This window comes from Acipenser ruthenus, chromosome 26 (assembly GCF_902713425.1).
Source record: "Acipenser ruthenus chromosome 26, fAciRut3.2 maternal haplotype, whole genome shotgun sequence".
Taxonomy (NCBI): domain Eukaryota; kingdom Metazoa; phylum Chordata; class Actinopteri; order Acipenseriformes; family Acipenseridae; genus Acipenser; species Acipenser ruthenus.
In genome coordinates, this window is record NC_081214.1 from 3163572 (window position 1) to 3176700 (window position 13129).

The 13129-nt window shown below is 43.3% G+C and overlaps 2 protein-coding genes across 2 annotated transcripts; one reads left to right on the forward strand and one right to left on the reverse strand.

Moving 5' to 3' along the window:
- Positions 1-13: 13 nt before the first annotated feature.
- LOC117430503 (intraflagellar transport protein 20 homolog) lies at positions 14-3010 on the reverse strand. Its single transcript, XM_059000753.1, has 5 exons — positions 2851-3010; positions 1908-2045; positions 1679-1764; positions 1272-1375; positions 14-824 (listed from the first exon to the last, which is right to left on the reverse strand). Exons 2-5 carry the CDS (start codon positions 2032-2034, stop codon positions 743-745), a joined length of 399 nt encoding a protein of 132 aa, XP_058856736.1. The 5' UTR covers positions 2035-2045; positions 2851-3010; the 3' UTR covers positions 14-742.
- A 473-nt stretch (positions 3011-3483) lies between these two features.
- Positions 3484-10260, forward strand: LOC117430239 (BTB/POZ domain-containing adapter for CUL3-mediated RhoA degradation protein 2-like). The gene is made up of 7 exons (XM_034050086.3): positions 3484-3644; positions 4839-5179; positions 5969-6138; positions 7074-7163; positions 7508-7560; positions 7659-7854; positions 8199-10260. Exons 2-7 carry the CDS (start codon positions 4951-4953, stop codon positions 8433-8435), a joined length of 975 nt encoding a protein of 324 aa, XP_033905977.2. The 5' UTR covers positions 3484-3644; positions 4839-4950; the 3' UTR covers positions 8436-10260.
- Positions 10261-13129: the final 2869 nt, after the last annotated feature.

Consider the following 13129-nt stretch of genomic DNA (forward strand, 5'->3'; position numbering starts at 1 on the left):
TTAAAAAAAGCAACCACAAAAAACGTGCATATTTCTTTTTTTAATAAGCTTACATAAAATCGACGGATCCAGATAAGCACAATGGAACAAACTAAGAAGCGAAAAATCTTTCACAGAATCGAAGCCCACTGTTGGTCTGATTGAGCAGACGTGGACATTGCCCTGTGTTTAATGTAGTGTTGTTTAACAAACACAGAGAACATGTCTGTGCAGACTGCTTTAAAAGGTACAAAACAAAAGCCATCATCTTCAACACATATTAATACAAGATTATGAAACTGCTGGCATTACTGTTCCGCACCATGCAGCTATTATTAATGTATTTTCATATTTAAAAAGAAGAAAAAAAAGTTATTAATACAGCTGGCTTTTTACTGAAGTACCATGAGATATAAATAGTATAAATAATATGAATCACTCACTAGTATATATATATATATATATATATATATTTTTTTTTTTCAAAAGGTAAATATTTTTGCATCCTGGTTTAAGCTCTTCAATGCAGAGGCGGTGTTTTGTTTTTTTAATTCCAAGGAGAATTCAACAGGCCTGTTGCATGCCATTGCATTGCATCCAGTCCTTAGTGTTTCAAGGCTGTGAGTCTGGAGCTCTTAAAGAACGGGCTGTGTGGTCTTGCTGTGCCCTGCCCTGCGCTGCTCTGCTCTGGAAGGAATGTGCTGAGCTGGAACGGGCCGCCCTTCACTGCTTCCTATTGTCACAATCCCATCAGCGCGTCTCTTTATTTCTGCAGGATGAACTGGTCAATGAATTCATTTTGCTCTGCTTCCACCTTGGACAGCGCTTCGTATTCAATCCGATACCTGTGGACAAGAGCAAGGCCGTTATTCACCTGAAGTGGGGCTGCATTCAGCCAATTTGGCAAACTACAGTACACCGGTCCCTACTCGCAGAGTCATGCATGATTTAAACTCTTCTGTCACAAGTGCAACAGTATTCTATTACATAGAGCTTAGTGCAAACAGGTCAGAATTACAGGAGGTGAGCGAGCCAGGATGTCATATCAGTTTGAGACGTTCTGGGTTCTACAATGTGATCATACTGGTCACGCATGAACCTGCGACTTGCCTCCGTCTCAAGAGGAAGTAATGCAACAATGTGAGTCCATTCAGATTGCACGTTTCTAAAGAGCGTGTGGTGTGAGTGGCAGGCAGGCACAGACAGACATGCAGGCAGACAGGCAGGCAGGCACAGACAGACAGACAGGCATGCAGGCAGGCAGGCACAGACAGACGGACAGACGGACAGACCTCTCGAGCTGCATCTTCTTTTCTGCGATGAGGGCCTGGAGCTGCTGCTGCTGAGCCTCCCTCTGTTTGGCCACAGATTTCAGCAGATTCCTCGCGCCAATCGCCTGCAAGAAAAGGGCAGGAATCTCCACTTACAACACAGATCACACAGATGTATTTTTTGGTATAAATGCGATCCTGGAGTGTCCAATCACAGTCCTGGACCCCATTCCACTCCAGGTTGAAATGATAATGAGCTGCTTCAGGGTCTGGCTGGAGGGTTCAGTTTTTTAGAACAGGGTTGGCACAAAGACCAGGAGTGGAAGGGACAGCGTTGGACGCCCCTGGGTTATATGAATTAGCCAGCCATTAGCAATGCCCATCCAATGCAGTAGAAATCAGATCAGAATAAATCAACCAGCCCTGACCTTCATCTTCTCAGTCTCTGCCTCTTGTGCCAGCTCATCCACGAGCTCAATCAGCCCTCCAACTATCTTCTGGAACTGACTGATTTCTTCAAATAAAAGAAGACCGAAAAAAATGATTAGACAGACAGACAGATAGATACAGACACCAGGAATATTTAGGGGTGGGTAGTACGGACAGACGTTCTGACCCAGGTTTGGCTGCAGTTTGAACCGAGTCCCCTGGACTTACTCTCCACGAATTCTTTACACTCCTCCTTGAGATCGGTGGTCTTCTGCCCCACCTCGGGGTCCAGGACTCGCAGCTTGTTGAGCTCATCGAAGTGGAGCCCAGCGTCTGCCAGGGGGTCCTTCGACATTGCTTGGGAGGCTTAAACCAAAACAGAGACGGGACAATTCACATCACCAACGGCTTGCCCTGGCTCAGAACCACAGCGGTGGCCGGTTTCACTTAGTTTCAACTAACCTGTCGGCAAGACTCTTGTAGAGAGCCAGTGTGCGAACAACATTTTGAACCCCTGACGCTGGCATCTTTGCAAGGACGCACATTGTATCAGATCTTTAATTTAAGAGACTTACTAGAACCAGTAGAAAATCTACTGGCAGCTACCTTGTCCCAGGTACGTGAAATGAGCACAACCAATACAAACGAATGATGCCTTTCAATAACACTGTACTTTGAAATGTGTGGTGCATTTTTAAGAGATCTACCTGGTATTTAAATGTACTCTTGAACTATATTGTTATGATCGCTTGCTCTAATGTTGTTAACCGCAAAAGTTCAGTCTACATGTAAGGTATGAAATAACATAAATACAGCTTGAGTTTGGATTTATTTATTGTTTTGTATTTGGTAGTTAATGGGGTAAGAGTTTGTTGGTGTAGCGAAGTCTACAAAAACCCCACTGGTAGAAACATCTGCCACAATGTAAACACGGCAGGTGTTAGCAGACCAACAGGACGTGTTATTACCAGCTGTTAGGTCTGTATCGCCCGACTACACCGCTGCCAGCTGGCAACCTGCGATAAGAAATGAGTTTCAGTCAGATCCGTTTCAGAGAAGTAAAAACGGAGTGGAGTTCTGGATCCAATATTAACGAGTAGTACTTACACGTCACACCGCTCTTGCGCCAAATTTAAGAAAAATGTATAAAACGAAGCTTATCATACACTGACCTGCCTTTTAAGATGTTTGATAAAAACAAGCGATGGGACCCGGCGGCTCGGAGACAGTCTCAAACGCCTCTATACCTTCTTGTTTTGTTGGCTGCTAAGGCGACAGGTTAACTAGCCTCTGATTACCAACATGGCACTTTCGCAGCGCTTTACACTCACTCAGAAAAAACGGGGGTGTGCTAATTACACGATTTTAATGTAATAACGGTTTCGTGACATTTCTTTAGTACGAGACATTACGAAAAAAGATTAAAAAATATACAATTACTTATTTATAGTATACCATTATTTTTTTGTTGTGTTTTTCTATTTTAGTAAATTCGATTAAAAAATACGCCCTCCTTCTGTAAAATGGACGAGTCCATTAGCTTCAATCTAGACTGTACCTTTCCGAGAATTCTAGGGGGGGTTCACAAATTCTAAAAATGGAATTACGTGCAGTTAAAATTCGTAATTAAGGACGTTGGTATGAACAAAAACATTTTTAAATTCAATGTATCTCTTAAAATGTGTATGTTTGTTGTTTAATATTTAGTTGCGCTTCTTCCCGAAGTGGAACACCCCAAAACCCGGCTTGCAGGGGCATTATGGGTGATGTAGTTCTAGGCTCATTTGTTTTTCCTGGGAATGACTACAAAACCCCGAATTCCTCCTAATCCTTCCTTTGAGGTATGTTTCCTGTGTGTGTTGTTTTTTAGGAGGAAACTCAAAAGTTTTCATTTTGAGAAGGCGTGTAAAAAAGAAACACACATCAAAACCAAACCAAAGCAGAAGACGTACGTTGTCTTGACGGGTAAGTAGCGTTATATCACCTAACTTATCAACTAAGGTCTGTATTGGAATCTGTTCAATTTAAAACGAGCTAACATTATTCTGAGTGGGAGACTAACTACGTACATCTGCGGACTGCAGACGACACAATTCCTTATATAATGTTATCTTGACTAGACATGTAACTGTAGTCTTAAATTGAATAATTATAACGACCCACCACCGTTCACACGCTAGTCAGCAATTGAACCACTGTCTGCACGCAGTTTATATTGTTATTAATGGTTATGAGTCTTTACTTTATGCACGCCGCCCACAGCCCCGAAGTTTGTTGATAGTTATTTTATTTATTTATTTGCTTACTTATGTATATTATTATTATTATTATTATTATTATTATTATTATTATTTGTTTGATTAGTTATGTTGAATAACGGGTAAAGGCTTGTTTGTAGTCCAGCTTTTACTGTGTTCAGCGCATTGTACTAAAATCTCTACATCAAAGGTGTCAAAATACTAGGAGTATCAAAAAAAATGTTTTGCAACCATGGCTAAACTTTGCCCATTGTCATAACCCCTCCCTTTTGTAAGCTGAATGCGGAGCCTGCTTGATCTCTGGCCCTCAGATAGTGTGTAGTGGAAAAGGGAGGAAGTTTAGTTCACCAGTTTAGTGGGGACAGCTTTTCTAAAAGCTTAACCTGTTTAGTTAAAGCATAGCCTAAGCATGGTAAAGCCCAGAGAAGTATGATACGGGGTCTTTAAGGGGGTTTGGGGTTTCTCCCCTGAAAACCCACGGAGGATCCCCCTGTGTCCATCACCACTCCCCGGCTCTGTCATGCGTTTGGAATGCAATGGCTGCAGCTTCCCTTTTCCTGTCAACGTGCCCGCCCCATTCCGTGGGTCACTTCCTTCATGCTTCCCAGTCTGACTCATGGGGAAAGAAGATGATTGGTTAATGATGCTGTAAGCAGGAACTCTTTCTAAAAGCCTCGTTTTTGTTGTCCACACATCAGACCCGTACACAGGCCTAGGGAAGGGTAACTAGGGTTCCTTCGATCTCTCTTTGTGTTTGTGCCCGCTTAATTGAGATGGAACTGTGCTGGCACAAAGTGAATAAACTGAACTCCATGGAAAGTGTTTGCTGATTTCAGTGTAAATTGTCCTTGAAATACCAGCTGACCCACGCTGCTCTTCCCCTGCTTGTTTGTGTTGGCAGTGATGCCGGTGTGCGGAAGGGAGTGCCGGTGGCAGTGCCCTCAGTAGCAGACACCACGGCGCGGGAAGTCAAGCCAACAGTCTGCAGAGTCGTCATCTACCTACAGAGGGGCATGTCTGGGGAGTCCTGCCTGACCGAGCTGTGTCCGTCGCTGCCAGGGCCGACCCTCCCGGGGGGGAGGCCCAAGACCTGCAGCTACAAAGGGAGCCCCAACAACAATTATGTGCGTCTGAACGTAGGGGGCGCTCTCTACTTCACCACTGTGCAGGTGCTGACCCGGCAGGACACCATGCTCAAAGCCATGTTCAGTGGCAGGATGGAGGTGCTCACTGATAAGGAAGGTAACTGCACTATATTGTGCAATAAATCTGTTTGTGTCCCACGCTACTTTTTCATCTGCAGTTTTTCAGGATTTCGTGCACGAAAGGGTGAAGTCAGGTCAAGTTGCATGAATTATTTATAATATGCATGAATGGTTTTCTGCCATTTCAAATGCAAATGGATTTCCTTAAGCTAGACTTATTGGAAATGAATTTAGTATGATGTGTAATTTAATAATGAAATGCTGAAGTTCCTGCTCTGTTTTAATAAGGTTAATTAAATTATTAGCGATTGCTACCTTTTCATTGAACTGGTCTTTTAATAGCAGGTTCAATGAGATATTAGCAATAAGAGGTATAGATGCAGAGATGCATTATTACTGTATTTGTGCGTGTCGCTGTGCGATATGGGGTTAAAGTACTTGTTTTCTTGTGTGTTGTAAATATTCTGTTAGTGTTCTGACCCTTTTGATAAAGTAAAATATTGCATTTCTTTTATGGAGACCTGGAACACACAAAGTTGTTTTTTTTCTGGCAACTGTTGGAATGGTTTGTTGAATTTGACACTGAAGTTTCCCAAATCGATGTGGTTTATTCTTTCATGAACTTTTCACACGGTGAGTAAATTGCAGAAACAACTACAGTAGTTGCCTGAAAATGACCTAGTGATTCATGTGCTTAAGAGTGGAATAGAGCAAACAAATGTAACGGCACTGAGCTCAGTTCATCCCTGGTGATCCTTTGCCTTGCTTTGCCTTGCCTTGCCTTGCCTTGCCTTGCCTGCAGTCACCTTGTTGCATCCCTGTGCAGGCTGGATCCTGATAGACCGCAGTGGGAAGCATTTTGGCTCTATTCTGAACTACCTGCGAGACGCCACCATCACATTACCCAAGAGCCAGCAGGAGATCAGAGAGCTGATGGCAGAGGCCAAGTATTACCTCATTCAGGGGCTGGTGCAGATCTGCCAGACAGCGCTGCAGGTGAGACCGAGGGAGAGGGAGAGGGAGAGGGAGAGGGAGAGGGAGAGGGAGAGGGAGAGGGAGAGGGCTCCACTCCTGCAGAGATGCTCCGCTGGAAAGCAGGCTTGTTTCCAAGCATCACTGTGCTAGATGGCTGCTGCACTCTGCTTACCCTAGTCAAGAGCTTAAAGAACCCCATTTTAAAATGTGTATTCGAAATGAATGCCTATTGGAATGCAACAGGATTCTTAAACCTAGGCTTCTTGAAAACGAATGCTACATTTTAATGCTTCTGTTGGATTGAAAAAAAAAAAGGCAAAGGGTGTATTTTGAATGAAGAGATCATATTTGTTAATAAACAACTGGAAATGATTTTTCTGAGACCGTCAGATTGCTGTGGGCCCCTGTGCTGAAAAGCGTTCCTCCCTCCATGTTCTGTTTGAAGTATTTAGTGTTTTGTTTAATTGTAATGCAGTGGCTCTTTAGACCTCACTCTGAAAGCCTGACTCTCTCGTCTGCCTTTGCTGAAATAACTTATGGCCTAACCCAGCACAAGGTGGACATTGTCTGGTTTCCTTGGCAACTGCATTCCATGCACTGGCTGTGTTAACTAACAATGAATAAGAGAGGGTGGGGGTGGTTTGTCGGCCTGTTCATTTCTACTCTGATTTCTTTCGCTTCTAAAAACTCAACAGTGGATGGCCATGAGTGTGCCGTCATCTAGCGTTTTAGTAATCGTTCGACATATTGATCAGCTTTTAAACGTGGTTCGGCAGCATTTTACAGCACAGCCCACTCAATTGATCCAAACAGCGGCACCAGCAGGATTGATGTAGACTTTAGAGGGATCTGCCAATGTTTCTGTTGTTTAACTAGACCCCTGCGTATTGTAGAACATGCGGCCACATTCCCCCTAGCTGCTGTTAAAGAATCTGTTTTTGTTTTTTTCTGCCCAGGAAAAGAAGGACTTATATGAGCCAGTCTGCACCATTCCGATTGTCACCTCTTTGAAGGAGGAGGAGAAGCTGATTGAGGCGTGCACCAAGGTATCAGAAAGTACTGCTTCCTCTGATCGTGTCCCAGCGTTGTAATTCGACAGGTCATCAAAGGCACTGAAAAATCAACGCTTTGCAGATTGGTTTGCAAGGAAAGCGCACTTTGTCGTTGTCTGATTTAGGATCCGTGTGTCCGTCATCAGTGCCTCAGTAAAGTCTGTGTGTATTTGATTTTAATAAGAGACATCATTTCATCAGCTCAGTATCGCCCCAGACTGCACAAGATTACATCTCTCATAACAGTAAAAGGCACCCTACACATGACGTGTTAACTTACAGTATAAGTTAAGATTTTCACACTATAGGGGCTGACAACTGTTTTATCTTCCCTACAGCCGGTTGTGAAGCTGCTGTACAACAGAAGCAACAACAAGTATTCCTACACCAGGTAAAACACCCTTTCTGACCGGGCCAAATGATACCAGTTTTTGAAAGTGTTCAAAGTATCCATTGGGCCGCCTTGTTCTGTCGCCTGTTTTGATTCAGTAACTCCGACGACCACCTGCTGAAGAACATTGAGCTGTTTGACAAGCTGTCCCTGCGCTTCAATGGACGAGTCCTCTTCATCAAGGACGTGCTCGGGGACGAGATCTGCTGCTGGTCCTTCTACGGGCAGGGCCGCAAGCTGGCAGAGGTGTGCTGCACCTCCATCGTCTACGCCACGGAGAAGAAACAGACCAAGGTGACTGCAGCTTCAGCTCTAGCAGTTACGCAAGCATTCCCCTATAGCTGAGCTCTGCTGAGCCTCTGTTAGGCATGTTTCATTGGTCGGGATTTCTAATGTAAAAGGTGAAAAAAAAATGAGGGCGATTTGATCAATCTATAACCTGCTAGGATAAGCCACAGCTGGATTTCATTTCAGCATTTTACAGCACTGAAGTCAACCCTGGATTCCCCAGTGTTGTATAAAAGCTCCAATCGGATCCAGCTTCATCACACAGACAGACACTTGAGACAGCACCTTCATCAAAGGAGCCCCCTCTTATCTCTCTCTCCCTCTCTCTCTCCCCGTGCGTCTCTGTCCAGGTGGAGTTTCCAGAGGCTCGGATCTACGAGGAGACCCTCAACGTGCTTCTGTATGAAACCCCCAGGGTCCCTGACAACTCCTTGCTGGAGGCCACAAGCCGGGGGTCCCACCGGGGGTCTCACAGCGAGGATGAGGAGGGCACAGAGCTGCGGGACCGTGTGCGACGCATCCACATCAAGAGATACAGCACTTACGACGATCGGCAGCTGGGACACCAGCCAGGCTACAGGGACTAACCCCACTGCTCAGCCCAGAGACAGGGGCTCTCTTACAGGCTCTCTTTAAGTGATTGTCCCGTTTCTGGTTGTCCACTTTCAGGGCTGTCTGTTACATGCAATCAGTGTTGGACAGCTTGGTTGCTAGGTGTTTGGCTGTGCAGTAGGTGTGCTTGGGTTTAATCCCAGCTCAACAAACTCAACCACTAGTGGATGAGCTGGGGTTCAAGCCCAGGGTCCGGTGGATGAGCTGGGGTTCAAACCCAGGGTCCTCAGCAAAGCTTCAGGGACTTCATCCTTCCCACACATCGCTTTTACTTTATAACTTAATTTAACTTGTACAGTGTGTTCTGTAGAGAAATACAACCCACCTTGTTTTAAGAGACTAACTCCAACTAACCAGAAACTTCTCTTTTTAATAAATAGATAGATCCGGTTTATTCTAAGTGGAATACACAAGTTTTGCAATCTGGAATATATTGTCAGGGTGTGTAGATAACCCTGAGTGCCTGTGAACACAGATGACACTACCTGATATTTAGAGAGAGCTTAAACTCAGCTTGCCTATTTAACCCTTTCATTACTTTTTTACATTGGTATGAAAACGATATTTATTATGTGTCCAAAACTACTTTTTTTTATAGTTATTTTCAGTATTTTATGCTTGAAGATGGTTGCTGTGACACAGCCAACCCCCCCCCCCCTCTCATCTCTAGCAATGGACCAACTAGCCTTTCAGCCAGCCTTCTGTAGCCTCCCCTGCACTGTTACCAGAGGGATCAGGTCTTGAATCTAAAGTGAACTGAGCTCCACAGCCTGAAAGGGCATCAATACTGAAGATGAGGGTAGGTATGTGAACAGACACCACTCTGAGGAAGAGCTCTGACACTGTGGTGTGTGTCCAGGGCCCTTAGATCAGTCTGCTCTACATTCGTTTTTTTAAAGTGTGTTTTAGTATTTAGGACCATTGTTAGATTCTCTTTTTCTATGCTTCAGTTTCGGATTGTTGTAAAAAAAACAAACAAAAAAAAAAAAAAAAGTATTTTAAATGTGTTTATTTATATCATACCAATAATATTAAACAATACGACCACTTTGCATTCTAAGTGGAGAGCACGCTGCTCTGGTTTCTGTAAATAGAAAACGAGCGGGTCAGTGAATCTCTGTAGATTAACTGACTGGCAGGATGTTCTTCATGATCCTAACACTACTCCAGTTCCATGACTTATCAGCGTGACTGGGGCCAAGTTTAAGAAACTAAGCATGTTGTGAGGTGGTGTAGGCAGACCAGTTTCACTGGTGGCTAACGTGCGAGCAGCCTTGTGTTGTAGCTTCCAGAACCCCTGTTGCCAGCCAAACAAGTAACCTTTAAAAGTGGAAACTCCTCAAAGCTGTGTGCAAAAACACAATAGGTTTTATTCAAAACAAGTTTACTTACTTTTACTCTGATTTAAGACATTAAGTGAAGTATTTGTCCACTTGACTGCTGCCCTTTGAGGATAGATATGGGTTCTCATTTCCCATTTAATCTGCTGCAGGAGGAGGTGTATTGATGAATCAAGTCTCCAGTCACTATCTCAACACTATTCAGTCTCACCACAACACACAGAAGAATGTTACTTGTTATTATCTGTGGTGATGTGTATTTTAATTAACCAATCTAATGAAAAGTGAATGATTTATGAGTTAATGCTTTATATCTGCCGGTAACACACACACACACAACACGATGTGCCTGTGAAATATATGCTGTGTTTCCAATGTGTTGATTTCTGTTTGCCTGTTTTTTGTTAACCATTTCTTGTTGTGATTAAGTACTAAAAGAGTTTGACATGGAATGATCCAACAGCTTTGGGTATTTGAATTTGTTTACATGTACAGTGATGATACACTGTCGTGAAGCCCTTTCTGCGACATTGTGCTGCACAAATATTGCAGGTTTACTACAGTACAGTAAAACCTCACTTTAAGGCCAGTATAAAGACCACTTCACAATGATCAGCACTTCATTGGTCCTGTTGACGATCCTGTAAACTCTCCTTCATGATGAAGGCAGTCCCTGTGTTCCCTGTAATGTTTTGTTGGTCCCTTACCTGAAGGAGTGTTTATAGTTCTGTTTATCGGTTTTGTTTCTGTGCCACCTGAGGGCAGTCTTTGCTATCATCGGTCCAGCTCTGATAGTGGTGTGCAGCGGGCAGTCTGCCAGGCACACTAACCTATGTATCTGACGGTACACGCTTGGTTTTGTTGTAGCCTGACACTGTTTTACACCCAGAAGGGAATAATGATGATAATAATCTTTATTTTATAGAGCGCAATTCATGCAGCACATCTCAAAGCGCTTTACAATCTAAAAACACACTAACACATAATCGTAAGTAATCACACAAACTATACATATTAAAACATAGCGCACAGAACACACATAATATACAAATTCATAAAAGCAGATCTACATAGGCTGACATGCTAATTTAAAAAGATGCATTTTTAAGTGACTTAAATATAGATATTTTTTTTAATCCTTAATTGTCTGTGGAAGGGCATTTCATAACTTGGGTGCATAATGGCAGAATGCCCTATCTCCCATAGACCGGAGCCTGGTTTTCTCTCCCATAGACCGGAGCCTGGTTTTCTCTCTCCCATAGACCGGAGCCTGGTTTTCTATCTCCCATAGACCGGAGCCTGGTTTTTGGGACTCTTAAGAGCCCAGCTTCAGCAGATCGCAGGTTTAGCACAGGAATATATTCAATTAACATATCAGAGATGTAGCTTTGTGCCAAACTGTTCAAGGCCTTATATGTCAGCAGTAATATTTTAAAATCAATCCTGGACTTAACAGGCTGCCAATGAAGAGATGCCAACACAGGTGTTATGTGTTCAGAGGATATAGATCTAGTTAGAATTTGAGAAGCCCAGTTCTGAGCATACTGTAGCCTATTGAGAGCATGCTTTGAAGCACCAGCAAACATGGCATTGCAGTAATCAATATTTGAGGAGACGAAGGCATGCACAAGTCTCTCTGCATCACATAGAGAGAGAACAGATCTTAAAACACCTTGGTGACATTTCAAACATGCGCTTCAAAGGTTAGACAAGGATCAAGGATCGCGCCGAGATTTCTGACTTCAGAACTCGCGCTAATTTCCAGCCCGTCAATGACCAAACTGAAGCTGCCCAATTTACTGAACTGTTGAATCCAAAATTTAATTTCCACCAAACAGTGTGAAAGTACAGAAGTAGCTATGTTTGTGTCTGGTTTAGTTTGTAAATCTGAGTGTCATTAGCATAAGAATGAAAACTAACTCCATGGCGACGAATTATCTAGCCAAGAGGCAGCATATGAATATAAAATAACAAAGGCCCCAGAACAGAGCCCTGCGGGACACGTGTGGAAACCAGACTGGGATTGGACGAATAACCCCCCCATCGAAACAAATTGCTTCCTGTCCGACAGGTGAGTATTCAGCAGTGCTGGGGGTTCAGCTTTATGGTTCCATCCAGAATGGATTGGTTTTGTAACAATCCAAAAAAAGAGAGCAGATTGTGCATGAATATGTGACAGCAGCAACTATCGAGAGATGACCGAATGCTTTGTATGAATGATATTAATGTTCAGTTTCAAACCTCTTGGGATCTGAACGTATCGTCAGTCATTATGTAAGTTTAGCATTGTGCTTTTTGCACGGCACAGCAGTTTTCTGCTTTGCTGTGCATCACTGTGTGTTTCATCAGGCTTTTGAAAGCTTTGCTCTGCATCTTCCCCAGGCTTGGCAATGCCCTTGCAATTTGTTTTGAGTACAGTTTTCTGTGCTTTGCCGTGTGCTTGCAGATGTTTACTGTTGTGGCTATCCCCAGAATTCAATTTTAATGATGGCACTATTATCTGTATGTGGCTTTGGAAAATTATCAAATAACAAACAAACAAACAACTGTGATGAAGATAACTGGTGTATCTTGTACATTGCATGCAGTGCTAGCATTAACAAATGGCACCAAACTATCATAGCTTGAGACAGCTGAGAGCTTTACACTGTGGCTTTACATAGAAACACAAAGTCCATTTAACCATTGACTGCACATCCATTAGAGTTTGCTGCTGTTCTAATCCTGTTCCAATGCTGTTCTAATCCTGTTCCAATGCTGTTCTAATGCTGTTCTAATCCTGCTCTAATGCTATTCTAATCCTGTTCCATTCCTTTTCTAATCCTGTTGTAATCCTGTTCTAATGCTGTTATAATCATGTCTGCCGCACTCTACATGGTGAATTTCCAAGGCAATCTTCTTCTAAGTTTATTTTTCTACATGTTTTATTTTAATCGTGTCTTCATATCCTCCTGTGCACAGATACTTAACCAATCGATCAATGCAATCCGTGATTACTTGGGTCCTCCAGATGCGTGTTTGCACGGAGTGGAGTTTTCTGTGTCTCCAGTGTGCTTTGCAGTCTAATGGGGAGGCAATAAAGGCAAACTCTTCACGATGATGTACGCCCTTCGTGCCTGCAGCTAATTCTGAGAGCCCTTGCCGTTTGGGTAAAGGCGTTGCTTTGTTCGTGGTGTTAGTGTAATGAGACTCATTCAGAACGCATTGTCACCACGATGACGTTCAGGAGCTGTGCAGCATTTTTAATATAATCAATTAGGATGTCTGGATTAAGTTACTTCCTTTTCTCAGTCTCTGCGTTTTTAAGATACGCTTCGTTTCCGTCACTA

Bases quoted from the DNA above. Each gene is read 5' to 3' on its own strand.
- LOC117430503 (XM_059000753.1), bottom strand. From the start codon at position 2,034: ATGTCGAAGGACCCCCTGGCAGACGCTGGGCTCCACTTCGATGAGCTC. The intron at 1,376-1,678 runs GTCAGGGCTGGT...CTTTTCTTGCAG, and splicing joins CAGAGACTGAGAAGATGAAG to GCGATTGGCGCGAGGAATCT. The intron at 825-1,271 runs GTCTGTCCGTCT...TCTTGTCCACAG, and splicing joins AAGAAGATGCAGCTCGAGAG to GTATCGGATTGAATACGAAG.
- LOC117430239 (XM_034050086.3), top strand. From the start codon at position 4,951: ATGTCTGGGGAGTCCTGCCTGACCGAGCTGTGTCCGTCGCTGCCAGGG. The intron at 6,139-7,073 runs GTGAGACCGAGG...TTTTCTGCCCAG, and splicing joins TCTGCCAGACAGCGCTGCAG to GAAAAGAAGGACTTATATGA. The intron at 7,561-7,658 runs GTAAAACACCCT...GTTTTGATTCAG, and splicing joins AACAAGTATTCCTACACCAG to TAACTCCGACGACCACCTGC.